The sequence below is a fragment of the Anomaloglossus baeobatrachus genome, chromosome 2 (assembly GCF_048569485.1).
Source record: "Anomaloglossus baeobatrachus isolate aAnoBae1 chromosome 2, aAnoBae1.hap1, whole genome shotgun sequence".
NCBI lineage: Eukaryota > Metazoa > Chordata > Amphibia > Anura > Aromobatidae > Anomaloglossus > Anomaloglossus baeobatrachus.
Window position 1 is genome coordinate 147,008,098 of NC_134354.1, and position 22,221 is coordinate 147,030,318.

The 22,221-nt window shown below is 46.1% G+C and overlaps 1 protein-coding gene across 1 annotated transcript in view; it reads left to right on the forward strand.

Moving 5' to 3' along the window:
* Positions 1–1,766, forward strand: part of EIF1AX (eukaryotic translation initiation factor 1A X-linked) — a 43,000-nt gene extending 41,234 nt beyond the window's left edge. The window contains 1 exon segment of the mRNA XM_075335417.1: positions 1,096–1,766. Coding sequence (XP_075191532.1) covers positions 1,096–1,101 — 6 coding nt within the window. The 3' untranslated portion in view covers positions 1,102–1,766.
* The last annotated feature ends 20,455 nt before the right edge of the window (positions 1,767–22,221 follow it).

Sequence of the window (22,221 nt, forward strand, 5' to 3'; positions counted from 1 at the left end):
TCAGGTTCCCTTTAAAGGGAGTTTTCTAGTTATCTACAGTACCATATTTTTCGGTTTATAATACACACTGGGTTATAAGCCCCAAATTTAGATGAAAAAAAGTTAAAAAAAACCAAAATGGGGTCCATCTTTAAATCTGGTGATAACCGAGAGCGGGATGCTTTGTTGCTGGAGTGGGGTCACAGGAGGCAGGGGTGGTGATAGCATAGGGTGGGGCTGCTGGGGTTGTACTGGGGCTGTGGGCAATGTGCTGGAGCTGCGCTGTGCCGGGGGCTGTGGGCGCCATTTTGAACATGTCAGCGGTGCGGACTTCAAATAATGGCGTCCGGAGTCAGCGCGTGTGCTAATGGAGCTCTCGGCTCAAGATCTCATTTGCGCGCGCCACCTCCGGCCCACTGGTCTCCCAGCAGCAGACTTAAGGAAAATGACGTCTGGAGGTGTCAAGATGAGATCTTGAGCCGAGAGCTACATCTGCGCACACTCCGACTCCGGACGCCATTGTTTTGAAATCCGCACCACTGACCTCTTCAGGACGGCGCCCGCAGCCCAAGCACAGCGCAACTCCAACACAGCACCCGTGGCATTGCTCCTGCGTCCCCTCTCCACCACCGTCCGGTAAGCAACATCCGGATTATAAGATTATATTCGGATTTTCCTCCCAAAGTTTTGAGGAAAAGTGCGTCTTATAATCTGAAAAATACGGTATATATTTAAAGAAAAGCAACTGTGTTCCGCTTATCACCTACCCACTAGATCAGTGGGGTCTTGCGCTCCCATGTCCTCTGGTCCACCCACAGCCCAGCCACATGATTGCAGTCTGGAGTAGATGAATTAAGCATTTAACAATTATATCCCTGCTGTAGATTGTCAGATTCCTTTCAGAGCAGCGCTCCCAGGGAATCTGCCATTTTCTTGAACAGCTCGGGTGCATCTGTTCAGCTCCCACCGATTCACAGAATGAAGGGACCGAGGCTTTAGCTGCTCTAGACTTTTCTACAGTATATTTTATTATATTTTTATTCTGAAATTCTATCCTGTATGTGTGTGTGTTTTAATGGAACAGTTGCACTAATCCTACTTTGCCTTGTTTTTCAGATCTGATCCCGGGGGCGTCTTTTCCATTCCACTTGCTGCAGATTGTTCTAGTTTTGATGTCTTTGATTTGAGTGAAGTCCTCCCGTTGAGATGATACTCTCGCTCTCCCTTGGCTCCAATAAAATTTATTTTCAGTTTTAAAATATTTATATTCTTTCAGCAGAGATCGACAAAGCTGGATGTTCTGAAACACCTAAACAGAGAAATATCCTTTGGCTATAAAGATGGTAATTTACATCCTTGTTGATGTGTATCATTTTTAAGGATTTTTTTTATTTTTGTAACTTATCATGATTACTTGATTGAACCAAGTTCACCCTTTAGTGTCAGTACAGGGTGGGACGTTCAGCCTCTGACTCCTGCCTTTATTATTGTGGCTGTGGTGTTAAAGGCAACGATCTAGGTGGTGGCTGCCGCTTTTTATTTTTACCATGTGCTGTATACACCTTCTGAGACTCATCAGCTTCACTGCTGCTCTTTACAATGGTTTTAAACTTGTCGGAAATGTATAATGCATCTGCACACTAAGTGCATTGGTGAAATCCCAATAGAGGACTGCCTGCTGAATATCCTCCCAATTTTTCTCTATTTACATTTTTTTTTTTTTTTTTTTATTAAATATCAAATTTGTATTTTTTTTTTTTTTGTCCGCAAATAAATGCCTAACCATATGTTTCTCTTGTGTTTTAAGAGCTATATAAATATTTTTTACTATACAGAAAGTGCTTTTACCATGCATTAGAGGACTTGCACACCAAAAGAAACGTCATTATCTGAATAGTCAGTTTGTATTGAGATGGTGATGTGCGATTGTTTGCCTAATAATGCTTATAAGGAATCTGTGAACACAGCCAGGCTCCCCATTACAGAAAGCCATGTGTTACTCTGAAACCCTGCAGCTTTTCAGAATGAACATAGCCTGAGAAACAAGTCGGAGGTAGGGAGAGAAGTCTGCAGGACAGCTCCCTGACTTCTCCTTGGCTTGATTGACAGATCTCTCCGTATACACACAAGGAATGATCTGTTAGGCCCTGCTGGGTAAGCAAGAAGGCAGATAGTCGCTCAGTGGACTATCCTCCCTGTTGCTAGTTTTTGGGTGGGTTTTTTAAACTATGGCCCCCATTCATCAAGACTGGTGTGAACAATTCTGGTCTTGAGGCGGCACATTGGAGCGAAATGCTCTTAATCAGGCTAATCTGAAAACTGTTGTGCGCCTCACCACAAATCTTACTCCTGTTGGAGACTATAGTAAGATTTTTGGTGTAAGGAACGCACAACTTGTTATGACTTAGATGAGTTGTGGTGTCACAACCCTGTTGTGCCCATTTTAGCATAATTGATCAAAACTGGCCTTAAAGAGGACAAACCACCAGGATTTTCATATATAAACTAAAGCCAGTGCTCTACTGGCGCTATCATGCTGATTCTGTACATACCTTTAGTTGTGAGATCGAATGTATACTTTCTGAAATACAGGCAAGTAAAGTTTGTGAAATGCACTGTTATTTGATGATGCTACAGAATATCTAATATGTGGGTCGGGTATTCCTAGTTATTACTGCCAATGTCTGTCTGCCTGCCTGTCCTTCCTCCCCCTGTCTCTGTTAATTCAGAGGAAGGAAGGACAGGGGAGGGGGAAGGCCAGGCAGGCAGACTTAGGCAGGAATGACTAGCAAAACCTGACCCACCATTAGATATTCCGTTGCACTTATCAAATAAGTGCATTTCACAAACTTTACTTGCCTATATGTCAGAAACTATACATCAGATCTCACAAGTAAAGGTATGTATAGAATCAGTATGATAGCGCCAGTAGAGCACTGGCTTTAGTTCATATAGGAAATTCCTATTGGTTAGTCCTCTTTAAAACACCAAAAGTTGCTACATTTTTACACAACCTCTAGTTGCACAACAATTTTGTGCCTCATCAAAGTGTTTTACGCCCAGTTTATTTCATGGATCGGGGCCTAAGTTTTTGGTTTTTTTTTTATTTTTTTCTGAAATACTAGAACGTTTCATAGTAAAACCTCACTTTCTGTAATGAGGGGCCTGTCAAGATTTCATCCTGCCTGTCTTTCGGGTTGCAAGACACTGCTGACTTGTTCTCTCCTAACATGTTGCACATATTTCAATATTGATATCTTTAAGGCTGAATAAAATGTGAAAAGATTGGACCTTGGTGTGTTTCCCTGATAATACTTCTAATAAACCAACAGCTCAGTTTCCTCCATGTAACCTAACGAAAGTGATTATATTGTAGCATTGTAACACACGCTTGGTCTCAGTCGGCTCACCGTGTAGTAGGAGGGGGATACCTATGTATGTAGTATTTTTCTTCCTCGGCTTGGCCTCCTTGGTGTGCAAGTTCCTCTTAGGCTGCATTATATTGTATAGTGTGTGAACTGAATTGTGTACAGGTTGATATGTGCAACTTCAAAGGGCATATGTTTCCAAATCTCGCTTGATTTACCCAAAATATTATCGAAAGATGCCATGCAACTTATGAATGGGAAATAAAACATCCAACGACGAAATAAAGATTCATGAGTATATTTGGAGCAGACTTGAGTAACTTTGCATTTGCATGTATGTCTTTTCATAAAAATGTCCTAGAACTAAGTGTACAAGCAATTTTTTTTTCTTTACACTTATGTCCTCAGCCATATGATCATGTGCAATTTTAACAGTATCAAGAAGAAATGACAAACCTTACAATGTGTGGAAATATTCCACTAAGGGTGAAAGCAACTTCATTATTCTACATCTGACCTTTTTTTTTTTTTTTCCCATAGTGAGACCTCAAATTTCCTGATTCTCCCCACCTAAACTACTTCTAGGATTTAGACCTCATTTACAAGTGCATCTCAAAAATTAGAATATTATCAAAAAGTTAATTTTTCTTCATCGTTCCTTATGGGAGACCCAGACCATGGGGTGTATAGCTTCTGCCTCCGGAGGACACACAAAGTACTACACTAAAAGTGTAGCTCCTCCCTCCGAGCATATACACTCCCCGGATGACAAATCCAACCAGTTCAATGCTTTGTGTTCAGGAGGTCACACACACACATGCATCCTCTGATTTTTGATTTCAAAGATTTGGAAGAAAAGCGGGTCCAATCTGGACTCCCGGCATGTCCCTTCTCACCCCACTGTGTCGGCGGTGCTGTTAAGGTTGATTTTACAAGGCTGGAGCCTTCACATGCCGCGCTCCTTCACCATCCCCTGGGGCTCTGGCTTGAAGTGGGAGCCATCACGGTTCTCACTGCTTTGCAGGAGACCGGTCTCCATCCGCAGCCCTTTTCAGGATCCTGCCGGACGGAGCGCTCACCAACCAGGGACCTGGCACCTGCGTCTCACAAGCTAAGTACTGAGACGTTATTACCACAGACAGTGGTCTTTCCAGGGGTCCCTTGTACTTTATATGTTGGGGAGAGTGTGTTATATGACTTTGTTAACATTTCCGGCCGGTTCTCCAGTTTTCACTGGAGAACCGCGCCGATGGTGCCTGCACGCTGGCCGCATGTTTAAATCTAGGCCCCGGCTTCGCCTGAGGCCTAGTTTCGATTCTCTACCCCTGCATGTCAGTCAGTGCAGAGGGACAGTGTGGCTCCGCCCAGCGGCTGTTCAGCACAGGGAACGGACACTCCTCACTGAGGAAAGATTCCCTCCCCTGTATACCTCATTTGCCCTCCAGATCCTGCTCTCAGAGTAGGCCCCGCCCCCTCTCCTCGCTCCGGCGCCATTTTCTCAGCGTTCTCAATGTCTCGGACAGTTGTATCAGTGGCTGATAAGAGAACAAGGAGTGTGTTCCTTGCATAACCACATTGTGACAAATGGAGGCCTGGGCTGGGGGATCTGGAGGGCACAGAGATGTCCCTATGTTAAACGGTCTGGCAAGCCACAACCTCCGGTTGTGCAGCTGCTTATATACTCTGTTTATATACTCTGCTGGGGGTCATTCTGGACAGAGCCCCCACTTCTGCAGCATGCCTCACATCAGAGCAAGGCTGCAAGGCTGTTCTTAATATGCACTGCATGTAGACTCGTACTGCCTGTACCGAGCACATAACCACATTGTGATGCTTGCTCTAACATAGTGGTCCCTCAGCCTGGAAGCTCATCAGTGGTCCCTCCAGCTGCTCCGGCTCCGGTGGCTGATCCCCCGGTTTGGGCAGAATCCCTCTCTCCAGGGGACAGCTGTCCCGGACACTGCTGAGCATGCATCAGCCCCCTTCTCAGTGCGCTTCTGCTGCTACGGCTCGCTCAGCAAAGCTCACAGAGGATTCCTCATCTGGTCTCAGTCCCCGTCCTCCTAAAATGGAGTCGCAGGGTCCCCTTTCCTTCCTCGTCCCGCAGCTCTGATTCACGAGCCGACTCGCAGGACGAGGAGGATGTTTTTACTAGGGGCTCGGACGCTACGTCATGTACATTGATCTGTCCGAAGGTGACGCAGATGCTAATGATTTGATTGCGTCCATTATATTTGTACTGGACCTCAATCAGCCTGTATCAGGGGTGCATTCCACTCTGGCAGAAAGGCATTAGTATACCTTAAGAGAACAAGGAGTGTGTTCCTTAACCACTCCAGTTTGTCAGCCCACTGTGTCCAAGCCCAGAGCCTGTCCTGACAGACGCTTCCCAAAGTGTGGTTCTGATGACTGTTTCCCCCTCCCACCAGTGGTGGTCAAGGAGTGGGCTCGTTCACCAAGGGTGGACCCTCCGGTGTCTAGGCTTTCAGCCCGGACAGTTGTATCAGTGGCTGACGGCTCCTCTCTAAGGATCCCACTGTCCGCCAGGTTGTCCTTCTGGCCAAATCTATATATGAGGCGGCAGGGGCCTCGTTCTCCCCATCTTTTGCAGCAGTGCGGGCTCTCAAAGCCATCTCTGCTTCTCTGGAGGAGATGCATCCCCTCACCTAGGGACTTTATGCCCGAAGTGGTTGCCTTAACTTCCAGGCTTCAGTCTTTTCATCCTAGGCCATGTCTGCCATGCTGGAGACTGTCACCGCACTGCGGTGGCCTCGGCTACTTCCCTCGCTATCCGCAGGCTCCTGTGGCTTCGAGAGTGGAAGGCAAATGCTTTTTAAGAAGTTCCTTGCTGGGTCCCCTTTGCTGGGACCAGTCTATTCGGTGAACAACTGGATGAAATTATTACGGAAGTTTTTTGGCAGGAAGAGTACTTCCATGCCACAAACCCAGGAAACCTGTCCAGGGCAGGAACCAGTCGAGGTTTCGTTCCTTTCGTTCCTCTAACTGGTCGTCCTCTAAGCCCTCGGCCTCGTCCACTAACTCAGCCAAGGTCCGTAAACCAACTGGCGCATGAAGACGCTTCCTCAGAAGTCCGCAGGAGCTGCGGCCACTAGGCAGCCTCCTCTTGATTATCTGGCCGCGCCAGCAACGTCCTTGGTCGGTGGCAGGCTCTCCCTCTTGGGCGACTTGTGGTTTCAACACGTCTTCGATCAGTGGGTGTGGGTTACCATCTCCCACGGCTACAGAATAGAATTCTATCCAGCCCGCCAAACAGATTTTTTCTGTCAACTCCCCCCTGCTCCAAGGCCGCCGCCTTCTCACAGGCCGTGGCATTCTTGCAGGCCAATGGAGTAATTGTACCAGTTCCCGACTGGGAACGGTTCTGAGATTTCTACTCAAATCTCTTCCTAGTCCCCGAAAAGGACTGTGCTTTCCGACCTGGATCTCAAGCTTCTCAACAAGCATGTCAGGTGCGGCATTTTTTGCATGGAATCTCTGCGATCAGTCAATGACCCAAGGAGATTTCTTAGCATCCTTCGACATCAGAGATGTCTTTCTGCTTGTGCCAACCGCAGTTTCTCACCAGCGTTGGCTACGTTTTGTAATCGGAGAGGAACATTTCCAATTCGTGGCTCTCCCCTTCGGGTTCGCCCCTGCCCCTCGTGTATTCACAAGGTCATGGCAGCAGTGGTTGCGGTTCTGCACCTCCAGAGGTTGGTAGTGATTCCTTTCCTGGACGACCTTCTAGCAAGGCTTCATCCAGTGCAGACTGTCAGTGGAGTGTCTCGCTCACTCTCAGCGGAGTGTCTCGCTCACTCTCGCCACGCTTGCAAGTCCACTCTGACTCCGACCCAGGACCTTGCGTCCCTAGGGATGCAATTCGAGACTCTGCTGGCACTTGTGAAGCTGCCCTTAGTCAAACAGCAGTCCCTTCATCTGGCGGTTCGCTCTCTGCTGAGGCTCCGCCGTCATTCCATCAGGTGCTGGGTCAGATGGTGGCGTCAATGGAAGCGGTTCCCTTTGCCAGTCCCATCCCTGCAGCTGGACATTCTCCGCTGTTGGGACAAGCGGACCTCTTCCTTGCACAGGCTGGTGGCTCTGTCGCCACAGACCAGGAGCTCTCTTTAGTGGTGGCTTCGGCCCCTCTCTCTGTCCCAGGGACGTTCCTTTCTGGTCCCGTCCTGGGTGATTCTCACCACGGATGCTAGTCTATCCGGCTGGGGAGCAGTGTTTCTCCACCACCGAGCACAGGGCACTTGGACTCCGTCCGAATCAGCCCTCTCAATCAATGTGCTGGAAATCAGGGCTGTACTCCTAGCTCTCGTAGTTTTTCACCACCTGTCAGTGGGCAAGCACATTCGAGTCCAGTCAGACAACGCGACAGCAGTTGCCTACTTCAATCACCAAGGCGGGACTCGCAGCCGCCTAGCAATGTTGGAAGTTCAACGTATTCCTTCAGTGGACGGAGGACTCCAAGTCCACCATATCCGCAGTCCACGTCCCAGGCGTTGAAAACTGGGAGGCAGATTATCTCAGCCGTCAAACCGTGGACAGCGGCGAGTGGGCCCTGCATCCGGCAGTGTTCCGGTCAATCTGCCGCAGGCGGGGCACTCCGGAAGTGGATCTAATGGCATCCCGGCACAACAACAAGGTCCCGGTTTACGTGGCTCGCTCCCACGATCCTCAGGCCTTGGCAGCGGACGCGCTGGTTCAAGATTGGTCCCAGTTCCGTCTGGCCTACGTGTTTCCCCCCTAACTCTCTTGCCCAGAGTCCTGCGCAAGATCAGAATGGAGGGCCGTCGGGTCGTACTCATCGCCCCAGACTGGCCCAGGCGAGCTTGGTTCCCAGACCTGCTCCGTCTGTCCGTAGAGGTGCCGTGGCATCTCCTGGACCGCCCATACCTTCTCTCACAGGGTCCGTTTTTCCGCCAGAATTCTGCGGCTCTCAGATTGACGGCGTGGCTCTTGAGTCCTGGATCCTGACGGCTTCAGGCATTCCTTCCGAGGTCATCTCCACTATGACTCAGGCTCGGAAGTCTTCCTCGGCCAGGATTTACCACAGGACTTGGAGAATTTTCCTGTCCTGGTGTCGATCTTCCGGCCATGCCCCTTGGCCGTTTTTCCTTGCCGACCATCCTGTCCTTTCTACAGTCCGGTCTGCAGCTAGGACTGTCCCTCAATTCCCTCAAGGGACAGGTCTCGGCTCTGTCAGCGTTGCTCCAGCGGCGTATCGCCCGGCTGGCCCAGGTGCGCACCTTCATGCAGGGCGCATCTCACATCATTCCGCCTTACCGGCGGCCTCTGGATCCCTGAGACCTTAATCTGGTCCTCACGGCCTTACAGAAACCCCCCTTTGAGCCTCTTAGGGAGGTTTCGTTGTTTCATCTTTCACAGAAAAGTGGTTTTTCTGGTGGCCATAATTTCTCTCAGGAGAGTCTCTGATTTGACTGTGCTCTCTTCGGAGTCACCCTTTTTGTTTTTTTTCACCAAGACAAGGTGGTTCTCCGTCCGACTTCGGGCCTTCTCCTTAAGGTGGTGTCTCCTTTCCACCTTAACCAGGACATTTCATTGTCTTCCCTTTGTTCAGCCCCTGTGCATCGCTTTGAGAAAGCGTTGCATGCTTTACATTTGGTGCGGACGCTCCGGATCTATGTGTCACGCACCGCTGTTCTTAGGCGGTGCACCTCTTTTTGTGCTGACCACAGGTCAGCGCAAGGGTCTCTCGGCTTCTAAACCGACCCTAGCTCGTTGGATTAGGTCGGCCACATCCGATGCCTACCAATGTTCTCAGGTGCCTCCCCCGCCGGGGATTAAGGCGCACTCGACCAGAGCTGTCGGTGCCTCTTCGGCTACGGCTCAGCAGGTCTGTCAGGCTGCCACTTGGTCTAGTCTGCACACCCTTTCGAAGCACTACCAAGTGCATGCTCATGCTTCGGCAGATGCGAGCTTGGGCAGACGCATCCTTCGGACGGCTATCGCCCATTTGTGAAGTTAGGTTTGCCTACTTCTCAGTTTCTGTTTATTCCCACCCATGGACTGCTTTGAGACGTCCCATGGTCTGGGTCTCCCATAAGGAACGATGAAGAAAAAGAGAATTTTGTTTACTTAACGTAAATTCTTTTTCTTATAGTTCCGACATGGGAGACCCAGCACCCTCCCTGTTGCCTGTTGGCAGCTTTCTTGTTCCGTGTGTTTTCACCGGCTGTTGTAGACAGAGGTTCCGGTTATTCCGGGTTTTACTCTATCTCTACTTATGGGTGGATGTCCTCCTTCAGCTTTTGCACTAAACTGGTTGGATTTGTCATCCGGGGAGTGTATATGCTCGAAGGGAGGAGCTACACTTTTAGTGTAGTACTTTGTGTGTCCTCCGGAGGCAGAAGCTATACACCCCATGGTCTGGGTCTCCCATTTTGGAACTATAAGAAAAAGAATTTACGGTAAGTAAACAAAATTCTCTTTATTTCAGTAATTCAATACAAAAAGGGAAACTCATATATTATATAGTCATTACACACAGAGGGATCTATTTCAAGTGTTTATTTCTGTTAATGTTGATGATTTGGGTTTTCATTGGCTGTAAGCCATAAAGTCGTTAGCTCATAAAATTAGAAAAACTACTGCAAAACACCTGTAAAGGCTTCCTAATCGTTTAAAATGGTCCCTTAGTCTGGTTCAGTAGACTATACACTCATGTGGAAGACTGCTGACTTGACAGATGTCCAGAAGGCAGTCATTGACACACTCCACAAGGAGGGTAAGACACAAAAGGGCATTGCTAAAGAAGCTGGCTGTTCAGAGTGCTGTATCCAAGCATATTAATGGAAAGTTGAGTGGAAGAAAAAAGTGGGGTAGAAAAAGGTTCACAATCAACCAGGATACCCACATCCTTGTTAAGAAAAGGCCATTGAGAGGGGGCGTGGCCTGCACGCTGATGGCGACGGCTGCTTGAAGGAGAGCTCTGTGCTGACAGCAGGATAAACCGGCTCTTATCAGCTCACAGATAACAGGATTACCAGCTACAGGAAGTGTGAGTAACCCCAGCCCCCAGCTATGCCTAAGGGGAGACCTAAAAAGACTGGCACTCCAGCCAAACTGACAGACTTCTACCCCCTGGATAGGGATCTCTGCTCACCAAGCAAGATGGCTTCACACTCAGCTTCTTCCCACTCCTCACAGGGAGAAACAGGCTTTGGAAAAGGAGGTGGAGGCACTAAAACTTAAAATCAGTGATATAGAGGACAGATCCCGAAGAAATAACCTAAAAATCAGAGGGATTCCCTCATCAGTAGCAGATAAAGACCTCCATGAATACTTCCACAAGTTTCTGCAGCTTATACTCCCTGGATGGGACACCAGAGACCTGATAGTGGACAGGATTCATAGAGTCCCTAAAGCCAAAGGCATAGATCCAGCTCTGCCTAAAGATGTCCTGGCTAGACTTCATTTCTATAAAACAAAAGAAGCTGTGCTGCACACACTGAGGGGAAATCCAGCCCTGCCAGACACTTTCATGGGACTAAAAATCTTCCCAGATCTTTCTGCTGCAACTCTTAATAAAAGAAGAGAATTTGCCCACCTTTCTAAACTCCTTAGAGATCAAGACATCAAGTACAAGTGGGGGTTTCCGGTGAAGATGATAATTTTCAAAGATGGAGGCACTCACATATGTCATACTCCTTCTCAGCTGGGCAAATTGCTGGATGACTGGGGAATAGCCCACCCACCAAACCCTGGTGGGCAGGAGAATCATAGAGGCCCCCCAGACAGAATTAACCCTGAATGGTCAGTAGCTTAGCTGGGACTCCTTCCTGCTTATGGCACCTGCTGTCCCTGCTCCTGTGACACGGGATGTCACGTAGCCCCCCTGATGTTCTCGCCTATGGCGAGCGGTTATACACCGGGCACCCTACTCGGGGCAAACCGGTGTTGTTGGAATTTTTTTGTTTTTGTTCCTCTTCTCACAAATGTTCCTTAATTTTTTCTGGAAATTTCTCTCAATTCCTTGCTGGTCTAGCCCCTCTCATCCCTGATGGCGTTCCTGGGAATTCAACCCCCCCTGCGGCTCCAATATGAGAATTAAGATATTGTCTATTAATGTGAACGGACTCAACTCCCCAGCAAAAAGGTCAATGATGTGGAGAGAGGTCAAGGCATCTAACTGTGATATAGCGTGCATTCAGGAGACCCACCTTCTTTCCACAGATAATAAACGGCTACTTCATCCAAGCTTCCAACACACCTTTTTTGCTAATGACTCAAAAAAAAGAGGAGGAGTGGCCATTTTAATAAAGAACTCAGTGGCCTTTAAATTGATAAATGTCAGTTATGGAGCGGATGGAAGATATATTATTTTGTCTTGTTATATCAACAGCGTCCCTTATACCTTGGCAACGGTCTACTCCCCAAATTCATCACAATTGAACTTTGCTAGGAAATTTTTCCAAGCATTCAAAGATACTGCCACAGGGGCGGAAATCATCTGTGGAGACTTTAATATACCTGTAATACGCTCCATGGATTGCTCCAACACCAGCATCCCACATGCTAAGGAACTTAAGCATCTCATCAATGAATTCCATTTTCATGACATCTGGAGATATTTGCACGCATCAGAAAGAGACTATACGTTCTTCTCTTCCAGGCACCGCTCATACAGTAGAATTGATTTTTTTTTTGGTCGACAGCAAATCTATAAGTAATTGTGTGGCAGCTGATATTGGTTTAATTACTTGGACAGATCATGCGCCGATCTCTTTGTCTGTTCAGGGTAGCTTTAATGTTCAAAATTCCCCTAGGTGGAGACTGAATACCAGCTTGCTTGGTAGGCAGAAGGTACATGATGAAGTAGAGTCAGTGTTAACAGAATATTTTAAACTTAATAATAATGGGGAAATTTCTGACGAGACCCTGTGGGCTGCTCATAAAGCCGTAGTCAGAGGGCAGCTCATAAAAATAGCCTCCATCCAAAAACGGAAAAAAGACGCAGATATTAAATATATATTAACCCGTATTCATCACCTTGAATCCCTGAATAAAGCCAAAGCATCCCCTAACTTGACTAAAGAAATTGTAACCCATAGATTCCAACTAAGATCCCTACTCCTGCAAAAATACGAACATAATCTTAAAAAAAATAGATCGACATTTTATGCTATGGGGGATAGAGCGGGGTCCTTATTGGCAAGAAGGACGAAAAAACGTGAGATCCAATCTAAAATAGAATTCCTGAGGGACCCGAACGGAACAATCACTAGACATCCCATTGAAATAGCAGAAGCATTTGCGAAATACTATGAGGCCCTGTATAATCTAAAATATGATTCCAATACGTCACAGCCGACTCAAGTGGATATACAGGGTTTCCTAGACACCCTGGATCTTCCCCGGGTCTCAGATGAGCAATTAGAGGAACTTAATCTTCCCTTTACTACACATGAAATCCTAGGTGCCATCAAAATGACTAAGTCTAACTCTGCCCCGGGCCCCGATGGGCTGCCATACGAATATTACAAACAATTTTACATCCACTCTGTCCCCCTTTATGTCAAAAACCTTCAATTTTTGGCAAAATAAAGGGTCAATTTCTCCAGACAACTTAGAAGCGATTATTATCACGCTACCCAAGCCAGGGAAACCTGCAGACACCCCGGGTAATTTTAGGCCCATTTCACTCCTAAATTGTGATGTTAAAATTTATGCCAAACTAGTGGCAGATAGACTTCACAAAGTGATCCCGACCTTAGTGGCTCCAGATCAAGTTGGGTTTGTGACAGGGAGGCAATCTAAGGATGGCACCAGACGGATGCTTGACTTGATTGGACTGGTGGAGATATCGGGTGAACCCAGTGCATTCCTGTCTCTTGATGCTGAAAAAGCTTTTGACAGGGTGCACTGGGGATACCTGGAGAGAGTTCTAACAAAATTCGGGTTTTTGGGGAACATCAAGTCATCCATTCTAGCCCTCTACTCTTACCCAAATGCGTCAGTGTTGGCATCGGGGTTTCTGTCATCTAAATTTCAAATAAGTAATGGCACCCGCCAGGGGTGTCCATTGTCTCCCGCTATTTTTGCTTTAGTGGTAGAACCTCTGGCGGAAGCTATACGAAAAAACATAGCCATTTCTGGTATAAGAGTTGGGGAATTTGAACATAAACTTGGTTTATACGCAGACGATGTGATAATTTCCTGTTCTAACCTTGCAGTGTCGATTCCAGCAGTGGTGAACACATTATCAAACTTTTCTAAAGTGTCGTATTATAAGCTTAATGCGGCAAAGTCTTTGATACTGCCGTTTAATGTACCGGCGGAGGCCAGGAGTGCGCTGGAGGGGGCCTTTCAATTCAAATGGTGCGACAGGGGGATACCTTATTTGGGTATTAAGCTGACACCATCGCAGATGTTAATTAAAGAAAATTTGGAACCTCTGATCCAAAATTTAGAAAAGGAATTGGGAAGATATGAAAAAATATCATTGTCCTGGATGGCCAGGATACAGTCCTTTAAAATGGTTTTCTTACCCAAAATATTGTATGTGCTCAGATGCCTTCCCATCAAAATTTCTCACAAAACCCTGATGAAACTTCAATCGTTGACTAACAAATTTGTCTGGGGTAATAAAAGGGCTAGGGTCGCAGGTAAAGTGTTATACCCCCCATATGACTTAGGGGGATTGGGCACCCCAAACATAACGGCATATTATAAAGCCTTACTAATTGAATCACTAAAGGAATGGTGGCGTCCAGGTAATTCACATAGATGGGCTCAGATTGAAAATTTCCTGTCCCGCCAGGGCTCGGTCAGAAGAATGATGGAAGCAGAATATTTGAGCCGTTCACGGTTCTCCCCGTGTGTTCCCACCATGTCAGCCTCCCTGGAGGTCTGGCGAAATGACTTGATTCATAAGATTCAGATTCCTCTTTCAGAGATTTCCCTCAAGTCGTTGGAATCTCAAATCCCCTTTTTGAATCTGGCCAGGTGGGAGGGATCGGGCATTACAGTGCTGGCGGATCTATACTCTGATTTGGGTGTTAACCCCTTTAATGAAATAGTACGGGAACACCCCTCTTTAAAGGGCTGTTTCTATCAACACATCCAAATTAGTCATTTTCTGGCCTCTAAATTTCCTCCAAAGTCAAAGCCTCTGTTACCTACAACAAAAGCTTTGGTATTTAAAAAGATAATTAAATCCAAAGGTATCTCCTCGACATACAAATGGCTCAATAACCCCCCCGAAGAGCAAAAATCTCCTTATATGAATAAATGGGACGTGGAGTTGAGTGTCTCTACCTCACCTTCAAACTGGCACTCGGCATCAGCAAATATCCAAAAATATTCCAAGTGTATAAATCATCTGGAGCAACTGAAAAAAGTACACCTGCGATGGTATCGGTCCCCAGCCAACTTAGCACAGTTCCTCCCAAATTATTCGCCACATTGTTGGAAGGGCTGCCTCCAAAGGGGTACTCTTGGTCACTGCTGGTGGGCTTGTCCCAAGGTTTTCTCGTTCTGGTTGGAGGTGTTTGGCCTGATGGGTGAGCTGACAGGCAATCCTATTAATCCGAATCCGGCTCTGGCAGTGCTAAACGTTGGTATAGAGGAGTTCTCTTGGGAATCCAGGGGTTTATTAGTTCACATTCTAGTAGCTGCCAGATATTGCATACGTTTGCACTGGAAATCCCCAAAGACGCCTACATTAGTTGAACTATATAACCGAATTAATCTCCAATGCCAATACGAGTTCTGTCTGTCTCACTCCATCCGCGCCAAAAACAAAATACTTCAGATTTGGGACACGTGGTTAAACTCTGTATATGCATCCCCTGTCAGGCATCTGTTTCCAGGGCAAACTGTTGATAATTAAAAACGGGTCAAATAGGCTCAAAGTGTGTGTTACGCAGGGTGTTCACCCATACCACATGTCAATAGTCAAGGTGTTTAAATCTCTGTTGTTGTTACTGCTCGGGCTACCCCAAAACGCCATCCAATTCCCTCCCTCCCCCCCCCTCCCCCTCCCTGGTTGCCTCCTTGCAACCATCCATGGTTCTCCCCCTCTCCCCCACCTCTCTCTCCCCTCCCTTTTCTTATCTTCCTTTCTTACTCTCTGGTTCTGGTTGTTTGGATCCCTCATTTTGAGGATTAAAGAGTAAATTGGTAGGTTGATTCTATACGTATTGGGTATTGATTAACCTAAAAAAAGTTGCAACTTGCATCAGACATGATTGGTGGTGGTGTGACAGGAAATGTGAATCATAATCAAAGGTGACACTACCACATGTTACAGCGTTGTTTTCTTTGTGTATTATTGCCAATGATACCTGAATTTCTCCTTTTTTTTTGTAATGTAACTTCCTACAATAAAAATTGATTGGAATAAAAAAAAAAGAAAAGGCCATTGAAAAATTTGGGGTAGATTCACAAGGAGTGGACTGCTGCTGGAGTCAGTGCTTCAAGAGCCACCATACACAGACGTATCCAGGACATGGGCTACAACTGTCGCATTCCTTGTGTCAAGCCACTCATGACCAATAGACAACGCTACAAATGTCTTACCTGGGCCAAGGAGAAAAAGAGCTGGACTGTTGCTCAGTGGTCCAAGGTGTTGTTTTCAGGTCTCAGAGTCTGGAGGAAGAGTGGAGAGGCCACAATCCAAGCTGCTGGAGGTCTAGTGTGAAGTGTCCACAATCAGTGATGGTTTGGAAAGCCATGTCATCTGCTGGTGTAGGCCCACTGTGTTTTATCAAGACCAAAGTCAGCCTAGCCGTCTACAAGGAAATTTTGCCGACAACCTTTTTGGAGATGGAAATTTCATTGGCACCTGTCCACACTGCCAAAAGTACCAATACCTGGTTTAATAACCACAGTATCACTGTGCTTGATTGGCCAGCAAACTCGCCTGACCTAAACGCCATAGAGAATCTATAGTGTATTGTCAAGAGGAAGATGAGACACCAGACCCAAAAATGCAGATGAGCTGAAGGCTGCTATCAAAGTAACCTGGGCTTCCATAACACCTCAGCAGTGCCACAGGCTGATCGCCTCCATGCCACGCCACATTGATGCAGTAATTCATGCAAAAGTAGCCCCGACCAAGTATTGAGGCATTTACTGTACAGACTTTTCAGTTGGCGCCAACATTTCTGAGTGTAAAATCATTTCAGTTTGTCTTATATAATATTCTAATTTTCTGAGATAATGACTTTTGGGTTTTCATTGGCTGTAAGCCATAATCAACATTAACAGAAATACACTTGAAATAGATCCATCTATGTGTAATGACTCTCTATAATATATGCGTTTACATTTTTGTAAACTGTACTGAAATTAAATTTTTTGATATTCTAATTTATTGAGATGCACTTGTATATATGCTTGAAACACGGTAAGAGTACGGTTGCGCGGAGTGGCTGTTGGTCTCTTGGCACACTTGACCTCCTCATTGGCAAATAGGCTACGTTCGGATTGGTAAAGCCACGACCGTCTCCGTACACAGACCATGTTTCATGGATGGCTGAATGTATGCTGGCATGCATCCACATATTGCAGCAGCGATTTGTTTGCTAAAGTAGCAGCAAAAAAAGGGGGTGGTCTTTGCTGCAATCAAATTTGCCATAAAAACACTACCTTTAAAGAGGTTCTCACCTTCTGTAGGTGTACCACTTCCCATACTTGCTGGGGGCAGTGCAGTCTTCCCTGAAAGCTCAGCCTATTGGCGTAGCTGCAGTGCTAGATGATCCGTGTTGCAATTGGAGGCAGCTTTGCCTCCACAGCCCTGGAGGAACGCATTGACACAAACTGACTGGATCAGAAGCTAAACGTTCACACTCCAGATACCACACACCTACAGAGCAGCTCTTACAAGCTCTATTGAAAAGAGCTTGTAAAGCACTGAGCATATTAGGCCACCGCTGATAGGCTACAAGTAATTGCTGCAGTTTAAGCACTGAGCAAGAAGTTTAAGAGTTGCAAACTTTCTTGTTTTGACAAGTATTTTGTGGGGGGTATCTGCGTACTCAGGAGAAAATGCACAATACATTTTATGATGCATTTTTCCTGATACCCTTGTGAAAATACTAATTTTTATGGCTAAAGTAACATTTTTGTGTTAAGTAAAATTTTCATTTTTTCGTCTACATTGCTTTGGTTGCTGTGAAGCTCCTAAAGGGTTAATAAACTTCTTGGATGTGGTTTTGAGCAGAGTGAGGGGTGCAGATTTTAAAATGGGGTCACTTTTGGGTATTTTCTGTCGCCTAGGTTTCTCAAATCACTCCAAATGTGATGTGGTACCTTAAAAATTTTTTTTTGTAAATTTTGTTGGAAAAATGAGAAATTGCTGATGAACTTTGAACCCTTCTAACTTCCTAACGGAATTTTTTTTTTTTTCAAAAATTGCGCTGGTGTAAAGCAGACAAGTGGGAAATGTTATTTAGTAACTATTTTGTGTGACATATCTTTTAGATTTATGGGCATAAAAATTTCAAATTTTAAAAATTGCAAAATTTTCAAAATTTTCGCCAAATTTCCGAAATTTTCACAAACGCAAAACATATCGGCCTAAATTTACCACTGACATGAAGTACAATATGTCACGAAAAAACAATCTCAGAATCGCCAGGATCCGTTGAAGTGTTCCAGAGTTATAACCTGTCAACGTGACACTGGTCAGAATTGCAAAAAATGGCCGGGTCTTTAAGGTGAAAACAGGCTGGGGGCTGAAGGGGTTAAAGGCTGTGTGGGCACGTTGCGTCGTGTCACTGCTGATTCTTCTGCAGTGATTTGACAGCACATGTGCGTTTTTAAATCGCTGCAGAAACACTGCAGAAAAAATGCCGATTTCATGCGCTTGGGATGCTGCCTCTCCCATAGACAGAGTGGGAGCAGCAACCAAAGCGCACGAAAGCAGTGACATGCTGCATTTTTGAACGCAGAGATTTTGTCAAATTTTTGACATTCAAATCGCTGCGTTCAAAAAAAGCATTGTGCGCACGGATAATGAACAATCTTCATAGATTGTGCAGGGGACGCAGGACGCATGCATTTACGCTGCAGTGCTAGACGCAGCGTAAATGCATGCAATACGCACATGTGCGCACACAGCCTAGCTTTGGAAAACTGCAACAAAAAGGCGCTGCTTGTCAGCATTGCTGCTCTCCCAAGTGAGTACAGTCATTTGCTCATAGCTGGCTTGGATTTCATGTTCTATGTTAAACAGTCCCAAGTGCCTGATTTATCAAGTGATAAGTCTACGAGTATTAATTACCTTATATTTATTTAGACTATTAAGATAAGCCAGACTTAATGAATATGGGCCATACTTTAAGGAGTTGTCCGACATTAGCTTAAATTTCTTCTTTTTTTTTTGAGTTTCTGTGCTGTACTGTCATATAAAACACCCCTGCATTTTTATTTATTTTTTTGTTTCTGACTTTTGTTCCTCTTGAATTATCACTTTTATTCTCTGCAGTCTCTTTATTTACCTGCAGCTCAACCAAACATGACATCTTCCTGTTCTTGGTTGCCAAACCTGTCAGAGCTGGCACCGCCCGGCCTCAGTGTCCAGCCCCGCCCTCTGCACACTCATAGCAGGGAACATATACGAGGGGCGATCCAAAAGTAATGATAATCAATAATAAACACAATGAATATATTAAAAGAAAAAAAAAATATTTTTCTACATAGTCTCCTAACAATTAAGCCAGAGACAAAAAGTGGTATAACTCCATTTAATAAAACAATGATTTTTATTTCTCATTATTAAAACAGATGCATAACATTATCAAAATACAAAATTCACAGCAGTAAATCCTCAATAGTAGGTGGGCTGGTATCATATAACAATAGGTGTATATTAGACGTTCACAGAAACAAGTCGGCAGCATTTAGCAATAGTGTTCTATACAAATAATGTTAAATTATAAACGAAGGGTACGAACCAAACATCTATTGGGGCTTAAACAGTCAATCAGCCTTCATCTAGAATAGTGTAATCCCTATAAAACGTATAGACATCAGAAAACTGAACCTGTACTGATCAGTAAGGTAGATACCGCAACACCTGCCTGTCCCCAACCTGTCTACCTTACTGGTCAGTACAGGTTCAGTTTTCTGATGTCTATACGTTTTATAGGGATTACACTATTCTAGATGAAGGCTGATTGACTGTTTAAGCCCCAATAGATGTTTGGTTCGTACCCTTCGTTTATAATTTAACATTATTTGTATAGAACACTATTGCTAAATGCTGCCGACTTGTTTCTGTGAACGTCTAATATACACCTATTGTTATATGATACCAGCCCACCTACTATTGAGGATTTACTGCTGTGAATTTTGTATTTTGATAATGTTATGCATCTGTTTTAATAATGAGAAAAATCATTGTTTTATTAAATGGAGTTATACCACTTTTTGTCTCTGGCTTAATATTTATGTAGTGGTTATCCAATACAGGCTGTTTGGATTTGATCTAATTGTCTCCTAACAAGTCTATACATTTAGTCCATCTCTTTTCTAAACTTAGAATTCCCTTCGAAAAAAAATTCTTGATCTTGACCCTCACAAAAATCCCCAACAGCGGTTATCACGTCGCTATTGTCGTCAAATTTCTTGCCCCGGAGGTGTTCCTTGAGGCGAGGAAAGAAGTCACTGGGGGCTAGATCTGGCGAATAGGGAGGGTGTTCCACCAGTTCAAAGCCCGCTTCTTGAATGGTTGCCATGGCAACTGCAGCTTTGTGAACCGGCGCGTTATCTTGGTGAACCAGCACTCCAGCCCGCAGTTTGCCGCACCTTTTCTCCTTGATAGCCTCCCGCAATCTTCTTATTTGTTCTGCGTAGTAGGAGCCCGTAATAGTGGCTCCCTTCTCCAAACAGTCCGCCATAATAATTCCTTCAGCGTCCCAAAAAACGGACGCCATAACCTTCCCTGCTGAGCTTGACACTTTGAATTTCTTTGGCGTCGGCTCGTTTCCATGTCATCGATTATTGTTTAGTTTCGGGATCAAAGTGGTGGATCCAGGTCTCGTCCATGGTCAAAAAAACGTGACAAATTCTCCTTGTCTGCTTGGAACTTTTTGAAATTTGCTATTAAAATGTCAACTCGTTTCTTCTTTTGCTCGTCGGTTAACATTTTTGGCACCCAACGCACGGAGACCTTTTTCATATGCAATTCTTTTGCAAGGATTCTTTGAATACTGCCATATGAGATCCCTGGGACCTCAGCTACATGCCTGATGGTCACTCTTCGATCTGCCAATACAACTTCAACTTTTTTCACGTTTTCTTCATTGAGGGACGTGGATGGGTGACCTTCACAATGTTCATCTTCCGTCTGTTCTTCCCAGCTTAAATTCCTTGGCCCAGCGTGCAACTGTGGAATATGGAGAAGACTCCCCCAATGTTTCCACCAAGTCGCTGTGTATGTCTTTGGTAGTCATTTTTTTTCAAGCAAAGGTATTTGATGACAGCTCTGAGCTAGTTTTTTTCCATTTTGATGTTCACTCCTCGGCAGTTCATATTCAAATGAACGTAGCTCCCGCGAATCGTGGTCTACTTAAGTGATTTTTTTTTTTTCCCCTGGACTAGTGGGTACCTAAGAGAAGAAAACATTTTATTTTAATTTCTGTGTGCAATAGAAATAACCTTTTATCATTACTTTTGGATCGCCCCTCGTAATGTACCCCATCCTTGTGCCCATCTATATATAATTGCCTCTGTCTGTCTGTCTGTCTTGCTCCAAAATTGTGTCCTTACGGTGACACAAAGCTGATTGGCCGCTGGGCTCGCCATGGCCCCGCCCCCCCCGCACGGATTGGCCGCTCGCCCAGGCTGCGCCCCCACACGGATTGGCCGGCCACTCGCCCAGGCTCCGCCCCCCCCCCCACAGATTGGCCTCTCGCCCCGCAACCCTGCAGGCATTGGCAACTCGGCCACGCCCCGCCCCCCTCACGCAATGTTCGCTAGCTCTGGCCCCGCCTCCCCCCCACGCATTCCCCGAACCGACACGGTCACAGAGCCACGACTACCAGGTGAGTACTGTACCCCTCGGAGCCCACATCAGCGTACGCCGCCAAACCAGCCGACACATACCCCCGCATTGCTGGGGCTGGCCGGCGTATGCTGGTGTGGGCTCCCGTACGAGCGGGGGACGAGATACGCTGGTAACCATGGTAGCATAGTTACCAGCGCATCAAGGTCCTGCAGCGGCGGAAAATACACACACGCACACACATAACAGCACACACACACACACACACACACACACACATACATACATACACATCAGATCACACTCACTCTCACACACACACATCACATCGCATCCACACATCAAGGTCCTGCAGCGGCGGAACATACCCACACGCACACACATAACAGCACACATACACACACACACACACATCAGATCACACTCACTCTCACACACACCTCACACACACATCGCATCCACACACTCACAACATCCTGGGATATCGCTTGCTTCTCGGCGGCGATACTGTGCTGTGAGCTTCCAGGACCTGCCGGAGGATCACATGGCCAGAAGCATGTGGTATCTCCGGATGTTGAGTATGAGCGCGTATGTGCAATATCGTCAATGTGTGTGTGCGTGAGTGTATGCGATCGGGTGTGTGTGTATGCGATCGGGTGTGTGTTAGTGTATGCGATCGGATCTGTGAGTGTCAGCAGAGGAGCACAGCGTGCTGGAGGAGTCTGGGAGGAGAGAGGCTGATCCTGGGGAAGGCTGGGATGGGGAGGCTGAGAGAAGAGAGGCTGATGCTGGGGGGAGGCTGGGGTAGGGTGGGAGGAGAGAGGCTGATGCTGGGGACCGAAAAGGCTGATGCTGGGAGGAGAGAGGCTGATGCTGGGAGAAGAGAGGCTGATG